Below are 22,197 nucleotides of genomic sequence, written 5' to 3'. Positions count from 1 at the left end.
TAGTAGTGGTAACTCCTACTGACATGTCACAAAATACTTCATAAATAATAAAAATATATAAATAAATAAATTTCTAAACAAAAATTTATTTTGAAATGCTGTTTAATTTTTTTCCAGTACAAAATTTTGAGATAGGAAAATTTTTAGAATTATTATTCTGTAGGAAATTTTGAAAAATACTTGTTTTAATTCAGATATGGAACACAAACAAATTTCAAAATATCAAAAATTCCCACAAAATAGAAATTTTGAGTTTCATTGGACTGTATCTGTAGTCACAATCCATTCCCTGGACAGTCAGCAGCCAAGTAAGGCAGCATTAGGCCACCTGTGGTCTCTCCCTTAGTCTCCCCACAGTGTATGGTTTCTCCCATCCCAATTGCTATATATGGAAATCGTATCAGGAGATTCCTTCTGATATATGTACTAAGAGGAATAAAAGGACAAACTTTTGTTTCAGGTAATATTTCTGTGGTATTTTTAAATTGTTTGTTTCCCTTGTTTTTTCTTTTATTTTAATATCACCTGCCCAAATTTAGGGTATATCTGATTTTCTTCATATATTTCAACTGTATACCTTTAATGGATGCTCTAATACAATACTACATGCACTAGATGAGCAAGACAATGAAAACTGGAATTTTGAAATACTTATCTGAATCTGAACATAATACATTTTGTCAAGGTTTGTCATTTAAGATTTGGCTCAGCAGTAGTATTTGTACAGATGGAGTCTCTTCACCTGACAATCAGAAAGTAGATGGACTCTCAGTTGAGGAAGTTTTAAATTAAGTATGGCCCTGAAATGTCAAGAAAGCTTTAAAAAAGCTGTCCAACAGATGGAAAGGAAAGTGGTCTTATCAGCAGGAGGTGAAGTATAGCCTTTAAGTACTTTGGATTCTGGCCAATGAGTTGCAATGCAGAGGAGAAACAATCACCCTTGAGCTAGAATAGCTCCTGCAACTCAGACAGATCATCTATCACGGGCAGAGTGAACACAATTTGGGTGTTTGGAGGGTTCTGTAGTGCCTGCCCCCCAAAGTAGGAATTGCATTAATAAATAAAGGAAACAGAGTTTAGAACAGAATCTCAGTTTATTAAATATGGGTAAATTTAGTCATGGTACAAAACAGCTTATTAAAACTTACTTTTTAAAACATGAGTAAAAAGAATGACTTACAAATCTGAAAAAGTTCGAAGCAATGATCTTCACTATGGGTTTCTTTACATGAATTCTTCTGCAACATCTCTGTAAGCTGTAAGTCATCAGTTTTGTCCTTTTGTACATGTAAAAACATACACCAATCGAGCCGGCATTGTCTCATTGTGGCTAAAAGACACATTTTAATATGTCATAGAGCACTGAAACAATGCTCACTTACTACGTTGGTTGCCGGTACCACCAAAATCATTTTCAGCAGCTTCACTACTTCAGAAAACAATTGGCATTTGGCTTGGCTGAGAAAACAGGCTTCAATGATCTTTCTGTAAGCTGACAGCTGACTTGCAGCAGATAAAAATGACTAATGAATCAATCAGAATCATATATACGAAACATGTCTTGAATGTTTCTGTTATATTTGGAGTTGCTGTGAGAGTTTCAAGATTTTTAATAATTTTGTTGCCTTTCTGTTCAAACCTTAATTGAATACTGGACATTGTAAAATTGATTACTTAAAAGTAGGTGTACTTACAAAATTCCTTTATTGAATTTGGATACCTGGCTTCTCCTGTCCCTATTTGCTTTTTCTTGGAAACTTCTCTCTTCCTTGGAAGTTCAGGCAATTCTGTCTATCAACGCTAAACTTTTTTGATGGATTTGCTCACAGAAAAAATTCTCGCTTTCATCTGATTGGATGGACTGAAGTAGATTGTTTTATTTTCATCAGAGATTGGCCTTCTGTGACTGAAGTGTCCAACCTTTGCAGAGTTGTGGACAGATTGTGTACCATGTTTAGGACTTTTTGATCTAATTCAATACCAAAGAGGAAGTAAATATTTTTCCATTTGAACAGCCATGCCACAGATTTGAGCTCTATTTTCAGGATCTTACTTTGCATTCTTTGTAACTTCCCAAGCTGCACATAATAAAAGGTTCTCAGAAACTGAAGCCAATGCTTCTACACAGAGGGTCCATCTTATTGGACAGAGGACAGAGATGCCTGGTGATGTTCTTAATATTTCATATTTTATGTCCTGAATTATAACATCTCATTTGGGTGACTTTTTAAAATTAATTTTGTGATTTTTTTGTAAACAATTTCAAGAGTATCTTTTAGGATAGCATTATTCTTAATAGCATCCTGGCATTCCAAATTCAAAGCATGCCTATAGCAATTAGTATTTGTAGCTTGTGGTTCCACCTGTTGTAATCTGCTTGCCACAACTGATACTAAACCTGCCATACTAATGGAATCATCATAACACTGTCTGTGACAATTGTTGATCCTCATATTTAAACAGAATAATATATCTTTAGTTACTGACATGGTTACCTTCATCCACTACATTATACAATCCAATGAATTCCAATATATGTCATCCATATGTCACAGGCATAAAACTATGTGCTCTTTCTTGGTCTATTTCATCTACCATAATTGTATTCCACATTCCAGAAATTTTCTCAGACATATCCCTCATAATTTTAAGAACCATGATTTCAATTATATTTTTTTTATTAATTAGATTTTGAATTAGTCTTGATTCTTTTTCATCCACTTTGAGATACCAGAATCATATTTTGCTTGAAAACAAAGAAATTGAATAAAGTTGTAGCTAGCCTGTCCACTTAAAGGCATATTTTCAGCTTGTTCGATATTATGTCTTTGCAGTGCAAGTCCTTATCTAGCAAGATAACATGTACTTTTAGTGATTGAATTAGGATCTTCATATTTTCTTTCTTTCTTCTTAGAGTGCTGAAATCTTAGAATATCACAACATTCTGTGTAGAGCCTTTATAGAACAGCAACTGTTTCATGGTGATACAAAGAACCTTGGTGCCTTTCAACTTGGTCTCAAGCCTTTTTCCACTTTGAGAATACACACTGTGTGAAAGCTTCATCTGTGTACTTAATCAAAAGTAGTTTGTGCCTAAAAGCTGTACAATAATAGAAACAAAGGACATTGTCACTAACTTCAGAATAAAGGAGCCATTGGAAATCATCAAATTAGGATGAGCAGAAACAGCCTTCTTTTTCAAAGTTATACACAAGGAAGGACATAAGCTGAGGTTGGTGAAGTGTCACAGAAATGCAAACAGTATAAAACAACTGCCATTTGGTTTTTGCTGCAAGTGGAGACAGCTCTAAAGTTGATCCACTTGTTGTTGGAAGTGGTGTTTCTTCCTTTTCATCAGCTATATTTTAAGTGATTTCATATTAGCATCTTGAAAATATTCACTTTGTTTTTGTACTTCACTCAATCTCAACTCACTTTGTAAGCATGGCTTACAGTAAGAAAAGACTGCAAAATTAAAAACACTCACAGCACTCTCTCTGACAAACTGAATCATTTCATTGGCTCCTTAGTTTAGTCACTGCATTCTTTGTGGACCAGTATAGAATGTGGCAAAATGAAGAAAGAGAACAGCCTACATCAGATCTGTTGGTTACACTGAAAAACAGTTGTTTTACTTATACAACTCCCTGGGTTCCTCTCTCACCAAGAGACTCTGACAAGGAAAAAAACACAAGTAAGATGACAGCTGGAAGCCATTGGACACCCAGGCATGATAAAGGACAGCCAAAAAATCATGGGCTCCATGATGTCTGACTTTCTCCATCCTTTTGTAAAAAGAGCACATAGAACACCCTGTGGGTGCAGTAGGGAGGGGAGGAAAGAGAAGACAAGAAGAGCCAATCAGGAAGCTCTGGGAGTCAGCCTTAGCAGAATGGCAGCTTGCTGGACCTACTATTCCAAATTTCCCTAGAGAGAAGTGAGCAGAAATCCTCATTCACACAGAGAAAAAGTATCAGTAGCCTTCATGACAGAAGAAGGAAAACATCCAGCCTGGCTTCAGAAAGAGTGGGAGAAGCATAGACAATGAACCTGACCCAGGCTCCCAGAATTCCTCTTCACAAGAAGAGGAGACACTGTTTGCAGAGTCAATTCCCAGCCAGGGAAGAAAGGAGTCAGAGCCTACTGAAAGAGAGAGACTCAACTTAGCCCCAAGAGTCAGCTGATACCTTGGTACAAAGAGACAGGAAATAGTCAAGCTGCTGGGACCAGCAGAGAACCATTCCCCTCCTGGACTGAAGAGAATAGATTAAGTTTTGTCAGGGGACTTCCCTGCTATAAAAATTAGATAGTATAAAATAATAATAAACTGCTATAATGTCATTATTTTTTTTAACCCTAGTCCCTTGCCTCCCCCAAAAGGTTTGTGTGCATCTTTGTTTATTGTACTACCTGCTGGATCAATGATGATAATCTTCATTAGCAGGAGCTCTTTTGTCTATATAGGTTAAAGCAGTCTGGACCTATATACCAAAAAAAAAAAAAAATGGTTTTCATGGGGCAACACTCTGATGTAAGCAGTGTTCTGATGTCTTCAATATCTTTGTGGTGTTGAAAGTCAGGCATTTTTTTTGGACTCCAAAGGAAATCTCTTCCTCACAGCCCATGCGGGAAAAGTAACAGTGAACAAATGACATTATTTCCTGTCCTCTTACAATTCATGTCAGAAGTTTAACTCTGATTTGGCCCCAATAGGATCAGCTTTCTTTGGGTCTTTTGTGGAATCATTTTATTCAAATAAGTATTTTAATATTTATAGCTGCTATTTGGTCTTTCTGTAACCTAGTATAGTTAAAAGTGTCCATACCGCCATATGTTCAGGAAAGAAAAGTAAATCACAGAGATAAACAGTGCAAAACAGATTGACCTTAAAGACCAAAGAATCACCTCAAATGGTAATTTGATCTGACTCATTTGGCTTTGTTTATAAGGAATGTACTATGGTGATATGCGTAGTTATAATGTATAGCATGTTAATTCACCAAATTAATGGTGACATTTAAAACTAAGTAAATATTTTTCAGTGAAACCTTCTGGCAAATGTTTGTATATTTACTGCTCTAATTTAGGAATTGCTACCACATTTCAGAAGAATTATTCAATATAATAATTATGAAAGAAATATCCTTTGATTTGTGGTCTCTAAGCATCAAAAGCAGAAGTTACTGTATATAGAAAATAATCCATCTGAATGCTCAATTGATTTACATGTATTCTTAATATTTTTGATTACCCATGTCATCTTGAAATTGACATCTTGGTGAATGTTTAGGGCTTTCTTCAGATAAACATTTTGAATGAGATGTATTCTATTGCTAACAAACAGCTTTTTGTTGATAAATGAATCACAAGAAAGGCATATGCTTATCTACCTCAGTTTTACCACATCAGTGCCTTGATATATTATTCTGAGATTGGCTGTGTGATCCTTACAGCACCCCAGAGCCTAGCAGAGTCTCGGTTGGCCTGAGTGTACCCCAACTCACAGTTATCATAATCTGTATCATGTAAGGTAATGTATGCATACTAGTCATTAATATTAGTTTGTGGTGCATGTGAGATATGAAAAGTTATGAATATGTGCTGGAAATATGGTCTTAAAATGTGTTTGGCAGGTAAGGCTTAAGGCACTTTGCACTAAACAAACACAGATGTTTATTAGTTACTAAAAGGCTGTTGAAATCTCATTTCTTTTGGTTCCATATCAACAGAGCACATGTTTTGTGTCCGTCCTTGCAGAATTATGCCCTTAAAATTGTTTGGCCATTTCCCAGGACAAATTTGTATTGCGCGGCTTGATCTCTATCAGATTCACTTTATTCTCTATGGCATTTTCTGCTATGGTAGTTCTTTCCTACAGAATGTACCTTTAAGCTCTATGGTTATGTTACTGAATGTGGGTATGGACAACTCCTGTGTGTGATCTTTGTACCTTTCTATTGCTGTTTGCTGCAGTATAGCTATTTTCTTTTTGTCAGTTCCAGTCATCCAAGGAACTTGCCTTCTTCCATTGTTCAAACAGAGTGAAGGTTTACCCAGAGATTTTGGAGGACATCTCTAACCTTCAGAGTTTATCAAAGTTTTTGATAAATGGGAAAACGTGGCACTGGGTGTGTGGGGACATGAAAGAGTTCAGTCAATCAAGAGATTTAGCTAGCCAGGGTTCACATCAATGGAGTTCGAGTGCTAAAGCGCTTCTGTTCTGGTGTACTATCCAACTCAGAAAAAGTGAGAAATTAAAATGAGAGTAAAATAAATGTATCTTCATCCCAATTCTATCCAATTTTCACAAAATACTCTTGGAAGATTCATGCACAGACAGCTGCCTCAGTGTTCGGGGCTCCAAACTAGCATCAGCAGCACTTCTGTTGAGCACCCTTGAAGGCCAACAGAGCCCTGCACAATAGAGCCTAAGGGGAAATTAAATTCCTTTCATTCATAAGCACAAGGTAACGTGAGCTGTGATATCTCATATAAAAGTTGACCTAGAGTTACTGATATTTGACTGAACAGTTTATGTGTGGTAGGGGTTAATCAAGAGAGATGGTTGGCAGCATTGTGTAGTGTTTTTATTATTTTGTTATTTAAATTTTAATGTCAAAGTAAACAAAGTGTGGTGAGATGCAGGGAGGCATATGATATCAGCACTTAGTAATGGTGTAGAAGTAAATAACTTTTCATGTAGGAAAAATTACATTGATGCTTTCTGTAAGCATTTATTCTACTATTCTTTGGCTGAAAGCAAGGACCACTAGTGAGAAATGACCAAGTTAGCCAACTTAAATAATATACATGTTGAGTGTAGGGGGGCAGCGCAGAGAGCAGTGCTTATGTAGTGATATCACCTACAAAATTTAGCCTTGTGTAGTTTGTATTATAGGAAAGCAAACTTTAAGTCCTGAAGAAACTGCAAAATCCCAAACAGCCACTTTATATACACTGCTTTAAAGAATTTCCTTATTTTGACTTTTAAAGAGTTAAAAGCAGCTGAAACTATTATCTTTTCTGTTCACATAGCAGCCCTGTGTTTATTCACATGGCTAATTTTGAAGGCTTTAAAGTGCCTTTTTTCACTTAACACCCCTCCCCTCCACCTGATTACTGCCTACTGTCAAATAGTTGTGGTTTTTTTTCAAGTGACAATGAATCTTCAAAAGCAACAACTGAGCAAATTCAAAGTGGCAGCCACAAGTAGATTTTGTAGCAGAATTTTGTGGCTCCTGCATGGCAGTGTCCTGTGGGAGCATTCACCACATTTTACAGGGTGTATGCTTTCTCCTGTGAATGCAGTTCCCTTGAGTCATTCCATTACTATTATTTGAAATAAAAGGTACTGCAACCAAAATTCTATGACTTTTTTTGAAATTGTAAGTATACATTAAACTTCTGCTCAGATTATTTTAACAATAAATCTCATTTATTAGTTGCCTAAATGCAAGTAGTCAACAATAAACAAACAAATACATGTGTAATTAAAACAAGATCAGTGCAGAATTACACTGATTCATTGGCTTCATTACGGATGGTCTCATGATGGTCTCCTCATTCATGAGTGGGAGAAGTGCAGTCTGTTAAAATACAAAAACAGCAATAATATGTTAGTTGAATATTCAGAAAAGGTTGATGAAAATTGAACTGGACAGCTGCTTGGAGACCAATATTTGACATCAAACAACTATGGCTTCTCTTTCACCTTTCAGATTTTTCTGACATAGAAGTAAATACCTTGGTACTATCTCTCAAATAAGAGCCCATATAACTTTCTGATTATATTCTTTTAAACAAAAAATATGTTTCCTGTACGTAATATACATAAGCATCTCTTAATTAGTTATCTGAAAATACAAAATCGAATTTATTTAATGGTGATCCCAAGGATATAGTGCACTTGGACTTTCATAAAGCCTTTGACAAGGTCCCTCACCAAAAGCTCATAAGCAAAGTAAGCAGTCATGGGATAAGAGGGAAGGTCCTTTGATGGATCAGTCAATGGTTAGAAGACAGGAAACAAAGCATAGGAATAAATTATCAGTTTTCAGAATGAAGAAAGGTAAATAAAGGTGTCCCCCAGGAATTTGTACTTGGACCAATGCTATTCAAGATATTTATAAATGATCTGGGAAAAGGGGTAAACAGTCAGATGGCAAAATTTGCAGATAATACAAAATGACTCAAGGTAGTTAAATCCAAAGCAGACTGCGAAGAGTTACAAAGGTAGCTCACAAAACTGGATGACTGGGCAACAAAATGGCAGATGAAATTCAATGTTGATAAATGCAAAGTAATGCACATTGGAAATCATAACCCCAGCTATACATACAAAATGAAAGGATATAAATTAGCTGTTACCACTCAAGAAAGAGATGTTGGAGTCATAGATAGAGAACACTTGCTCAATGTGCAGTGGCAGTCAAAAAAGCTAAAAAAAATGTTAGGAACCATTAGGAAAGGGATAGGTAACAAGACAGTAAATATCATAACATCACTGTATAAATCCATGATACACCCACACCTTGATTACTGTATATAGTTCTGATCACCCCATCCCAAAAAAAGATATATTAGAATTGGAAAAGGTACAGAAAAAGGCACACAATACTAGAACGCAGGGTAACCCGATGAAATTAATAGGCAGCAGGTTTAAAACAAACAAAAATAAGTACTACTTCACACGATGTACAGTCAACTTGTGGAACTTGTTGCCAGAAGATGTTGTGAAAGCCAAAAATATAACTGGGTTAAAAAAAAGAATTAGGTAAGTTCATGGAGGATATGTCCATCAATGGCTGTTAGCCAAGATGTTCAGGGATGCAATCCCATGCTCCATGTGTACCTAAGCCTCTGACTGCCAGAAACTGGGGGTGAACGACTGGGGATGGATCACTCAATGATTGCCTGTTCTGTTCATTCCCTCTGAAACACCTGGCATTGGCCACTGTTGGAAGGCAGGATACTGAGCTAGGTTGGACAATGGTCTGACCCTGTATGGCTGTTCTTATGTTCTTAACCATTTTGAAACCCTTTTCTTATGCTGTTTTTCTTAAAATAAATGTTTATTTTTCAATATCTTTAAAATTCAGCATGGGAATAAATCATGACAATGACCACCCATCCTGTGCAGATGGTCTCCATATCATGTCTGGAGAATGGATTAAAGGACAGAATCTTGGTGATGTTTCATGGTCCCGGTGCAGCAGGGAAGATCTAGAAAGATTCCTCAGGTAATTCATTGAAGAAATGGAATTGCTTAATATAATTTTTGACTTTAGTTGCTCTAAGTTTCAGATATGCCACATTCTCAATATCTCTACAAGCTTCTGTTTGAGGTTAAAAAGAAAATGCTGTTAATAATAGCAGCATATAACCCACCAAAAAGCTACCTTATCAACCAAAAAAATATATTAACGAAGATATAGGGCAAAAATAAATATTAAGAAGACAGTGAATTTAAAACAGTATCTTTTTAAGGTTTCTGTATTTTTATTTTGATTATTGTACGTATTGATATATTTTCAAAAATCTTAAATCCTGTGTTGTCACTCAATAAGAATAATAAACAGCCTGGGGAAATGATTTTATTTTATTAGAAATATTTTATGAGCTTAATTGAGAATATGATATATGGAATCATACCAAAACAGGGCATCTACTTTATGCCCATGCAGCTGTATGGGGAATAACCCTCAAGAATAACCCTCTTGAATTGATAGATGTGTCTACTTACAATTTACTACAACTGAGAAATCCTTAAAAGGTCTGTATTGGGGCTGGTACTGGAATGATTGAGATACAAGGATAGTCTATAGATGTATCCACTTAGAAACTCAGATCTAATGGAGGTCTATGTAGTTTCATCTCTATTCTTTAATTTTGTATGAAAAACTGAGTGCTAATTGAAATCTTGGTATTTAAAAACATTTAAAATTTGGGTGAAAAAAGTAAACTCCATAAATATTTATTAAAAGCCATCTAATTTTGAAACAATTAAATTATGTAATATTTATACCTACATGTTTTCCAAGTACTTTCCTGAAATCCTTATAGCTGCTTGTAATCCATAAACTGATTTGCCTTTCTATAAATATACAACAGGAAAAGAGAGAACTTCATTAAATTAACAGGTCTGACTTCATGGTTTAATCTGTGTGCTGTCATTTCTCTAACTGACAGCAAAATGCTGCTTTAAACATTCCTTTTAAGATTTGTAAGTCCTTTTTATAGCAAATACATATGTTCTATGTCAACAAAATAGCAAACCTTTATTAATATTATTCAACATTTTATGAATCTCTGCATATTGGCAGGTCAAAGGCCAGTAACTGTTTGCTACAGACAAATCCCCAAAGCCTCAATTCTGTGATTATTCCCTCCAAACTGCCAGGAATGACGTACACTGCAGATGAACAGTGTCAGATTCTCTTTGGACCAATGGCTTCATTTTGTCAAGAAATGCAGGTAAGGATTGTTGTTTACTTTAGAAGAGGGAGTTATTTTTTCAGTGACAACATGAATGAGAATTACTGATTTGTAACCAGAGGATTATGTTTTGTATGTCAAAGTCAATATGGGCATGTTGTATTTATTGATTAGGCCCTGATACAGTTGTGCTGGATTGAACCTTAATGTGCACCATTAGAGTGCTGATTTCAGTATAAAAATAGAAAAATACATCCAGTATGGATGGACCCCTGAAGTAAATGACCTCACCACACATTAACTGATGGGGGCTATTGGCTGGCTTCTTAGAAAAGGAGTGTTGCCCCTTTAAGGGCTAGAGATCCAGAGTGTTACTTGCTACAGCAGCTTCATACCAGGTCAGTGTGGGGATGCTGCCCCATCTCTTCCCCTCCGCCCCCAGGTGGCAAGAAAAGAGGGAGCACTACTTATGTCCATCCTGGTGCTGGAAAAGTCCTCCTTTACCTGGACAAGGTGGAGCAGCACCCACTTTCCCTTCCATGGAAGTAGTTAGAATACCAGATTTTGTCATGATTTGCTGTGGGCCTTATGCTAGTTGTTCCGTTCTCAGGGGGCTGGGAAGGAATTTTTTCCCTCACCACCAGATTGGCCAAATTGAGGTGGGTTTTTTTTTCACTTTCCCTCAGTGGGTTGGGGGCTTAGTTGTGGCAAAAAAATAAAATGGGGGTTAGGCTATGATGTCAGAGCTTGTTACTTATGCATGGGAGGATGTCCAGTGCAGGTATTCTGTAGGGAAGGTATATAGTGATCAGATAAAATGGACTGGTAAAGGTTTTAAAGGAGGTATTCTATAAAGGATCAGAAACTGGGGAGGAGGGATTCGGGGCTCCTGTGACTGGTGTGGCAGGGAATCAAATTAAATCACATCCAGTGTCTCCTGTTTTTCTTCCGGCATAGCTGGACAATGGGATATTTGCCATTGACTTCAATAGGGCCAGGTTTTCACCCATAGAATATAAGCTTGTTGACCTAAAGTCTAAAATGGACAATAAATTTTGGACACACAATACATCAAGTTACCAGAAAACAGTTTAATTTCAAAACAATGCATTAAAATGTAAATGTTCTTCTTTCTTTAGTGGATTAACACTAATGGGCTTCATTCAAGAAGCATTCAAAGGAGGAATTTCAATAAAGAAAGTATAATCTTTTGGCACACAAAGAGAATAGGTTGGAAGCATAAAGGGTGGCATGTAAAATGGTGCCAAGAGAAGAGCGAGAGAAGGATTCAAAGAAGGTGTTAAGGAGGACATCATTTGTGGAGTGTCAGCAGCAGAATGGGGACTAGGAGGAACTGAGATGTAAGTAGAGGCAGACATGTAGAGCCTTGAAAGTGAGGACAGGAGATTTAAAGCAAAAGCAAATTTCCTCCCTGTTACTTCTTAATGGTCTCAGTCAGAATTTAGTCGTCTTTAGCCAATTTTAACGAGGGATCATTATTCCAAAATTTCCCAGAGGAATGCAGTAAAATTTGTACCACTTCCACACACCCAAACTGGCTTAGCTGGAAAAGTATTTTAATCTTCTTGGTTAGCTTTTTAATTATCATACTCCTATTCAATATGTTTTCACTGTAAAGACAGACTAACAGTGGAACTGATATTTAAAGTCACTACACATGTTCTGAATTCTTTTCAAGCACAAAAACCTGTGGAAGTTGCAAAACTTGTTTCTACATAGAGCTGACTTATTTGTAATAAATCCATATACTGTAGGATGTGGTGTCTTTTGGTAGCTTGTTCAGTAGAAGCCTGTCTTGAGCAAAAAGCTGGTGGAAACCTTATTATAGTCTCTGCTTTCTCTCTGCTCTTTCTTTCCCACTTCTTTCTTCAGCCAGTACAAAAACTCTCATTATCTATCATGAAACTAAAATTTATGGGCCAGACTGTCAAATGCGTGCATGTGAAGTTGCATGATACCTTTGTACTCTCCTAATTTCCTTTTGCATCTACTGTAGGTAAGTAAATCAGGAATTTTGTCCTAATGAAACCATGTGGAGTTAGATGGCCAATTAATCATCTGCAAGCTGCATATATTCCCCAAGATGCTTTGCCAACTGCCTCTCAGAATTGTCTTTGGTGTTCCTGTAGTGTTCCCTGCTATTTTCAGGAACACCAACAGTTAAGTCAAGATTATTATCCTGATGCTGATTTAACTGTTTTCTTGAGATTAGAGTACTTACTTACTTGGTCTTGGCCCTTGTTAATTTCTGATATTTATTTTTGAATGTCCCATTTTCCTCATGTTCTCAGGTTTTTTATTTGTGAACATATACATTCACGTTAAACAGCTTATTTGGCATCTTTTTGGTGGGTCATTATTTAGTGTGAAATTGTTAGTTTCAGAGAAATTCCTTTCAGGTTTTTGCAACTTGATATTATTGAAAGCCAAGGTTATGTATTGTTGCTTTGAAAGACAGTCTGGTAATGATGAAGGGCTATATAAAAAGTTTTTCATACATTTATGTGACCCTTCCATGCCCAGGGTAGCCACCTGAAAATGCCAAGGTCAGGGCAAGCTGTAAAAGGAGAGCAGATTCTCCTAGCACTGGTGGGTGACACTGAAGTCAGGCTTCCCAACCAGCAACAAACAGTGCTTCTGATTCCCCACACTGGTCATCCAGAAGCCAGTATACAAATATACACAGCCCCCTTTACAGCATTTCAGTCTCCAGCTCCCAATAAGCCACTAGGTTCAGTAAAGAGACCAGTTATTTAAAACTCTATGCTCTTTACTAAAAAGGTTTCTCCTGACCCCAAAAGGTCAGCCACATTACCAGATCAATATACGTTTAGATCTTTCCCAAAATACCACGTTGCCAGCCAATCCTTCAGTAACTAAAACTAAAGGTTTATCATAAAAAGAAAGAAACAAACTATAAGAGAAATGTTAAAGGATTAAAGCAATCAGATACATACAAATAATTTGAAAGTCCATATATATCAAGTTTCTAGGAGAATTGTGGAGTTAGCAGGCTTGTATAGTCCCTCTGGTATACATCCAGTACCTGGATGGGTCTCAGTCCTTTGTTTCACAGTTTCAGTAGATGAGTTGATCCAGAGGTAAGTGATGACTGAAAGACAGACTAAAGACAAAATGGATCCTGGGCAGCTGCCTTTTATGTCCTTTGGTCTGTGCCATGCTGCTTGTGGAATTTTACAGGAACCAAAATGGAGTTCAGAGTCACATGAGTAAGTCCTGGTGACTCATCAGGTATATCCCTGGCTTCTCCCACTGGGCCCCTTGTACCTGTGAATTTCTTAATGGGCCATTAATCAGGCTATTGCTGCAGCCATCCTGTGTGGGGAGTTGCCCAGACACAGCACAATTTGAAATACAGATATATCAACCATATCCATAACTTCCATTAGACATATATCACATGAACATAAACATCATCATCTTACTTAGCAAATTATAACCTTTCTAACAGTACCTGACATGGCATATCTCACATGAATTACTATGATTTTGACATACTGATGTTAAATAATATAATAAATGCCTTCCCCCCACCAATCCAGTCAGCATGACAATTTATTTTGCTGTTGTCAGACAACAATTTATTTTTGGCACTCATGTTACTTGATTGGCCAGTGGTTTTGACAATAAGGAAAAGAGGAACCTAAAAATAATTTTTGAGGGGGGCGAAATCTACTGTTCATGGAAATCCTCTGCAAAACTGATGACTGAACTGAGAAATAATAAAATAGAAGCAAGTCAAACATCATAAAATAAAGCTAACACATCTTTTAAAAGCGTTGGGCCAATGTTACTTCATCTCAGGAATTAAATAAAAATGAACCAAGACACTTGAGCCAAATTCAGAAAATGTGAGTGAAGGATTCTGGGGTGAGACTTAAATGGAGCGGTATTATATGGGAATCCCATACAAGTAACTATTCCTTCTACCCTAGCTCAATGAAGTAAGGTTTCTACAGCATAAGGAGACACTGTGCCAAAGGTAGTGCAGCCCATGTGATTTGGAAAGATGCACATTATATGTCCTATTCCAAGCCTCTGAAACTGTCCTACTCGTGCCCACACTGCGCCACACTTGAACAGCAAAGAGAAAGTGCCATGTCTCTTGGGGGGTGCGGAATAAGATCAGGCTTTAGGGACTCCCCATACCCAGAGCCTGTGTCAGCATGGTTATCTGTTTTGACTGACTGACTGACTGTGCCATAAAAAACTAAAAAGACTGTATTCTTTGCTCATGAAATGCTGGGGTATTTACAGATGTTGCACAAAAATAAGAAATATTTTGACATTAATTTATCAGAATAATTCTACTTTGCATGTCAAGAGATGTGCAAAAATATAAGTGAAATACTAAAATAGTCTGTGTGCGGTATAAAGTGGTTGCCATTAAGAAGTCAACATTTACTAACATTTGTCAGTCTGTGATATCCGAAATACTGGAGTTTTTCCTAATCTAATCATAAGGCAAACCTATGATAGCTCATGTTATTCCTTCACTACAGTGAAATTTGATTTCTTTAATAGCAGTTCTTGAATCTTATTCAATAAAATATTACATTCAAACTATGAATTAAGTGGAAAGCTGTTGGTGTTTTTCCATAATACTATAACATGGTTTTAACTGTGATCACTCCATTTTTACATCTATTCTAACAAAGATTTTTGAGGATCCCTGTTATTTTATCCCCAGTAAATGCCAGATTATCTAGCCATCAGAAGGATGAGGTTCTGCAACAGCGCCTAAGAGCAGTTATGGGGGGCAAACAATGTATGAGTTTTAAGAGAGAGCTGTATACATTTATGTGTGTTTGTGGCCTGTGTTATACAGGAGGTCAGACTAGAATCATGATCTGATGGTTCCTTCTGGTTAACGCTATGATTAGACTTGTCGTCCAGAAGTCAGAAGGGTGAAGGAACAGCATCCTCCTTGAAAGTTCCTCCACCCTTTAGAACATATGTTTTTATGGCTGAGACTTTTTTGGCATATTTTGCCTAATTTAAAGGGCATGTACATCAGTAACATTATATAAACAATAAATAATAATGGACATCAAAGCCATTGTTTAGTGCTCAGAAGATGCTTGAGTATCAAGATACTCTAATAGTAATTTTTGTTGTTGTGCAATGTTTTATTCTGAGTGAACATATCCTGTATGAAGCAGTTGTAACAACTATATACCTAAGAAATTTATTCTGTTAGTGAATAAATATTACTAGTGATATGTGTAGCTTTCTAAAAATAACTTTGTACCACAACTAACAATACATTTCTTCTAAGATCTAACTGCCCATAAAATTGATTAAGCAGAACTTGTAAGGCTACCCATAATCACATCATATATAAAGATACCAATAACATCGCCTTTATCGCCAAGTACATGACCTCTCTGACAACCCTATAAGACAAGGGAGAGATTTCAAGTTCTTCCCCACACCTGGTCTCGCTTGCATACAGTACATGCCACAGTAGAGTACTAACAACACCTACCCCTGCAGAGTTATCACTGGGAGCTACTGCGTTGGCCCACATTCCTGTTCCTTGATTGAAGCCAAATTTTATTTGGAAGATTTTTTTTAACCCTGTGAACATGCTTTAAGTTGAAGGCTGTAATTTATGTAGTCTGAGAAGAGTAGCCTAAAGCCTTCCAACAACAAAGTGTGAGTGCATCTTTCAGTGTAAGATTTATACCATGTCACTGTAATTATTTTGTAAAACTGCCAAGTTTGCTTCTATGCCCACCATGCTTCAAGTAAGAATCAATTAGTACCTACCATTCTTTTGAATAACAGAAAGCAAGATAATGGCTCATGAGTAGAACTTGATAATTGAATACAATTGTAGAACTGCAAAATGTTGGCTTTGAAGATTAAAGTCCAGGATGTGAATGCTACCTAGTCAACTTCACTAAAACAATTCTTGTCATAACACAGATGTGATCTTTATAGAGAATGAATAGAGTGGTTGTATAGCATGGCGACTTTTAAGAAAGTCCAAGGGAAAGTCATGTTAATTCAAGTAAAATAAGGCCAGACACCAAAAGAGAATTCAAATGGATAGGTTTTAGTATAATGGAAAGGTCAGTTTTCTAGGCCTTTTCAAGAGCCAAGTATATAAATTGGTATCCTACCTAAAGTGATTGTGAGCTATATTCTATTCATCCAATTCGTGCAGTTATTGCCCAGTGGATCCTCAAAAAAGGTACCTCACAAACTATGGATAATTTTGCTATAGGAGGGTACAGTTTTGTTAAATAAACATAAATGACATAAATGAAAGCAGAGGGCAATATAATCCTCGAAGGAAAGGTGCATGTAGCCTTTCAGGCCGATCATGCCAAGCCACCTTTTGTTCTGACAGACAGTGAGGTCACACAGAGATCCCATCTGATAAACTGTCCAGCTCACCCAGGCCTGGACACAAGGCTTAGTCCCACACTCCCCCTTGTCAAGAGGGTTAGAACAACACTGAGTCAGACCCCAGGAAGTCTTTGTGTGTGAGTCTTTCAATCCCAGCAACAAAGAATCACACAATCTTGGGACCTATATGCCCTCTCTACCATCCCTGCCCAAACAGATAAATTCACATCATTCTAAAGACTCCAGAGGACCCCAAAGTTGCAGCATGACATATTGAAATATGTGATTCTGGCTTGGCCTAAACAGAAAAGAAAAAGAAATGGCTAGTCCACATAACAAGAACATCCACTTTGGTCATTAATACACATACAATATTCCAAGGAAAGGACCAACTGCTTCTCCTAGGCGCTTCCCTCCCATGCATAGATGGAAGGCAAATCCTGCTGCAAGAAGGAAGAGAGCCTGAAGAAAGTTTTTCTCCGCCCATAGCTCAGCCTTAAAAAATGGAAGGCGAAGGCTAAAGCTCCCTCCGAGCTAATTAGAGCCTGAGTAGTAATCAGTGATACAACATGACACTAAATAGGTTATGATTGTTTGGGATGGGCCAGGGAACCCCTTGTATACTTCAAGGGGAAACCTCGGCAAACCAAACCCAGCTAGTTACCACCCAACTGCCTGTAAGTTTGTCTGGAGTGGTGGTGGACTAAGAAGATGCTTGAGCTGAAGTTAGTGAGGCTACTCTTGTAACTTGCAAAGAATTTAGCTGTCTATACGTTAGCAGTGATGCAATGTTACCAACTAGTGTTAACATTTCTGTCAGTTACATTCAGAATGACCAATGTTTTTTTGGTACTTAGATCCATTAATATGTTCATAATACCATCAGAATTGTGTGGGTTTGTGGGTTTTTAAAAAACATAGAGATTTTTATAATTCAAATTTAGATAAGTCTATATATGAAACTAAATGGTTTTCTAGCGTGGCTGCCAAAGGAACTAATACTCTACCTACCTTTTAATAAGTGGGTAAGCATAAGAGAGAATTTGTTTGTTGTAAAAGCTGGGCCAGTTCCTGAAGAAGCGGCTCCTTGTTCCTGCCATAAGTGCAGGGGACTGGAACTGAAGACCACTCGAGGTACCTTCCAGTCCTATGATTCTATGAGAGACTGGCCTTGGTAGCTGATAGTGGGCAAAGAGCTAAAAGAGCCCTCCGTGTGGCATTAATGGGAGATGACTTGACATCTTTGGTGGAAGCATAGTGGGCAGAAGAGTCAGTTTATAGGTCTTCTGCCAATATTAGCCATTATCGGAGGCCTGCATGTTCTTGGGTTGGTCAGTTCATAAGGACCCTTGACGAAGGTCCAAAGATGGAGTTACGTATCAGAGTCATTTTAATATATCCTAGTTCCCAGTTTGAATACATCAAACTTTGTGTGTGTGTGTTCTTTTTCTCTAATATAAATGTGTTTAGTAATTTGTTTGCCTCTTATAAAAAATGTCATGAAAAGTAAGGAAGTGAACCGAGAAGATAGTTGAAGTTACATGCAATGGCCATCTAAATTGGTTACATCCTCTCTCTAGGACAGTGGTTCTTAACCTTTCCAAACTACTGTACCCCTGAAGCCTGAGTCCCACCCCCACGGGGCTGAGGCATGTAACTTAGTTTCATGGCGCCCCTGTGGCTCCAGGCAATTACCTTTCTTGCCACCCCCAATACCAGCTCTGCACTTGCGACCCCTCTAAAACTCCAGGTTAAGAAACACTGCTCTAGGATAAGTTTAGATGGGGAATTACGGGCTACAGGCTATTTACAAAGCTACTTAGGAGCCTAGAGGCAGGTAGGTGTCTGGTGTGCTTTACAAAAGCATCTAAAGTGGTTAGGAATCTTACTGATATTGACTTCAAGCTGCTTAGGTGTTTTTGTAACTAGACACATATCTGCATCTCTAGGCACCAAAACAGCTTTGTAAATCTGGTCCCACATCTTTTATGATTGGAAGAATTCCCTATGATTTATGATCAATGTTAGCAAGTTTTGGATTCCTATGTATTTGAAGTTCGTTAGGTACAAGTTGAAAGTTAAAAGGGGTAAAATACTCTCTAACAGGAAGGGATTTTGTATTTTGCATCTTGAAATCTTGGAGAACTTTTCCCTCAACTATAGTCATTTGGGTATGCGGATCCAGAATATAAAATATAAATAAGGCTCTCATCTGAGCTATGTATGGAACTCTTGTTTTGATTTATCAGTATTGTCAGTTTGCCAATATCCTTACTCCAGTGAGGTTGAACTGAGCCCACTCTTCCCTTTTCTCCCATTTTGCTTGAAGTAGGACTACAACAGTAGAAGACCTAATGGCTGCCTTATCTGCATAGTCTTCAGGGACTGGCCTGGTAGGCTTGTTCCTAACTCTAGTGCTTCCCTTGCAGTTATTAGCTTAAAAAAGAGTTTGCTTAAAACTTGGTTTTAGAAATGCCAAGTTAGCTTTTCTCTTTCGACATTAAACTATAAAACAAATTACATTGTGATGTATAAGTATTTAGGCCTAGGGCAAGTTCTAACATTCTTTTAGAGCTTTTATAGGATATTTATAAACCTATGATGCTTTATTAAGTCATTTTCTTCCTATGTGTAATTCCATTGGCAATACACATGGGATGAATTTGGCTCATTGTTATCCTGACCTTTGTTTCTATACAATTCTCTGACCTACTGAAATAAGTCTCTTTATTTTGTAAGGTGTTACTACAGACATCTTTACATCCAAGACACACATTGACATTTGCAGGTATCCCTATGCCCTGGCCCAGATACAAACATTTATCAAATGATGTTTTCCTTACAGTGAGGTTTTTTCAAGGTACCATTTTATTTAGCGAACATAATATTGTAAACACATTTTCATGCATCATATCAAAGAACAGAAACTATTATTCAATTTTGCCAGCATAATAAAGAATTTAAGACAGACAGAGCACGTCTTGTCTTCTAACAGCCCTGGATTCTGAGAACCTGGTGCTGATCTGTTTCTTTTATCCCCCTGTCTCTCCTGATCCTCCTTGCCCCTGCACTGTCCTTTTTTTGTGGTCATCAGACTGCACAAGCCATAACCTTCAGGCAGTGATCCAGCCCCAGCTGGCCCTGTTCGCTTCCATCTGGTTTCCAGGTAAGGGGGAACAAAAGAGGGGAAAAAAAGGAAGGGGGAGGAAGTCACAATTCTGAATTTGATTTCTCTCTCAAGGATAAAAAGCATTGTAATTTCTATATAGGCACAAATAGAGGAGGCTTCTAGGAGTGACTGGGTAATTACAGTAGATAACGATGTTCATGATAGACTTCCTTTCAGGGAAAAATAAAAACTGTCCTGTCCTGTGCTAGAGAATGGACTGAAGGACAAACTGTTTTTTCCATCTCTAGCATCTAAAATGTTATGACTCCTTAGTGAAAACCCATTATAATTTGTCTTGTCATCTTATTTGATATCCATTCTTTGTGAATGTCAGTTGAGTGTTGAATTGCTTCCAGGGGAGAGAGCATTGTGAAGAAATGGAAGTACATCAGGAAGCAGGAACCACTGGGATGGAGTGAACAGGGAACATTTGAGGAAGCCATCAGGGAGCCTAATAGTGTCTAAAGAAATATTTTCTATATTATTCAAGCAATAACAGAAATTTTACAAATATTCACTTTGGTTTTGAAAATTCACTTCAGTCTCAACTGTGTAGTGAATTCATACTTGATTTAAGGGTGAATTGCAAAGCTAAAATTAACAATGACATAAGCTTTTTTGAGCTGAATGCCCCACTGACCAGACTGTGTGGGGCATTCAGTAGGAAAATAAATTTTACTTAACCAAAAAATTCTTATTTTATTTTCATCTGTGAAGAATTCCTGGCACATTTTGGTTTGTTGGAGAGACACCAAATAATATACTTTGCGATTTTCACTAAAGGAGATTCTGTGGTATTCTAAAATTATTCAAACTAGAAAGTATTAGATGAATGTTACAATAGCAGGAAAATCTATATTAACGTGCTAACTAGATTGCCCCACACATTCTGTTGAGGGGGTGATTCAATGCACTAATCTTTCAGTTTTCATTTAGTTTTTCAGTTTTACACCTTTAAGTAAAGTCTATTATACTTCACTCTCCAAGACCTCTGGAGAACACAATTCACAAGTTATATATACACATACAGAGCATATCACTACACTGATTTCTAAGGCATACTTTCATTTCTAATGACAGTGCTTATTTTCTTTCCTCTCCATGCATGAATGAGTGGTAAAATAATAATGGAATAAACTATTAGCTTTTTTAATCTTAAGAAGCTCTGAGTTTTGTGGAGAAAGAAGTATTTCACTATGCCCCCATGCCTGTCTGTTTTTTGTCCATATACATGAGGGGGCCCCAGCCCATAGGTCAAATAGCTGTGCGTTGGTGGGTGGAAACAAAGTCCTCATTTCAGACTGTGACTATAGCATACCACGTACAGCTACCTCTAAGTCAGTTGATCAATGTAGTGGCTGTTCCATTGTGCCTGGCAAAGCCCTACCTGTGTACGGTGTCAGTCTGGCAACATCTGAGACTTGTGACCCTGTACTCAAGCTCCTAGAATCCTTCCCCCACTCCATCAACACAACTGGACTTGTTCCACTGTGTCCATGCCCAAGTGGAGTGCACTCAGGATTTGCCCTGTATGAAAGCTGTATCCACGATTTTTGTTGATGTTTAACTCTGTACATACTTCAGCATCACCAAACCAGAAACTTCCTGGTGAAATTAATGGATTACATATATACGTTCATTTAAGTCCTTAGCAATGTATGTTTGTTTTTTCAGCATGTTATTTGCACGGGGTTGTGGTGTAAAGTGGAAGGTGAGAAAGAGTGCAAAACTAAACTGGATCCACCTATGGATGGAACAGACTGTGACACTGGAAAGGTATGACATTGATTTTCCTATTGTAACTAATGGAAGTAATGCAACAGTTAATTTATTGTGATTAAATTTTGGAAATTGCTTCTGCAAAATTGAACACATATTACTTTTAAATATGAGATGAATCATTTTAATAAGTAAATTTTAGGAAATAAGTAACTAGATATTTCTGGAAATAACTCTTATTAATGTAACATTACCATAGTATACAATAGGGAAGTAGTTTTATCACTGTATATGCAAATATACTTGATTGTTTTAACATATCTTTATTGGGTTCTCACAACAGTTCAGAATAGAACTAAATCAATGTCACTATACAAATGGATTTCACAATAGAACAAAATCCAATATGAACACTGTCTGGTTCTGTAGTCTTTATACAAATATAGCTCCCATTGAAGTCAATGGGAGTTTTGCTA

General features: G+C 37.2%; 1 protein-coding gene across 1 annotated transcript in view; it reads left to right on the top strand.

Annotated features, from left to right (window-relative positions):
* ADAMTS19 (ADAM metallopeptidase with thrombospondin type 1 motif 19) overlaps window positions 1-22,197 on the top strand; it is a 246,485-nt gene that overhangs the window by 145,483 nt on the left and 78,805 nt on the right. The window contains exons 9-11 of the mRNA XM_067568938.1: window positions 9,099-9,239; window positions 10,323-10,473; window positions 21,677-21,778. Of these exons, the coding sequence (XP_067425039.1) occupies window positions 9,099-9,239; window positions 10,323-10,473; window positions 21,677-21,778 (394 nt within the window). The remainder of the gene's footprint in view (window positions 1-9,098; window positions 9,240-10,322; window positions 10,474-21,676; window positions 21,779-22,197) is intronic.

Source organism: Emydura macquarii, unplaced genomic scaffold (assembly GCF_026122565.2).
Source record: "Emydura macquarii macquarii isolate MOO-44397 ecotype Brisbane River unplaced genomic scaffold, CSIRO-AGI_Emac_v2 contig_2897, whole genome shotgun sequence".
Classification (NCBI taxonomy): domain Eukaryota; kingdom Metazoa; phylum Chordata; order Testudines; family Chelidae; genus Emydura; species Emydura macquarii.
This window is presented reverse-complemented; position numbering and strand designations above follow the sequence as displayed.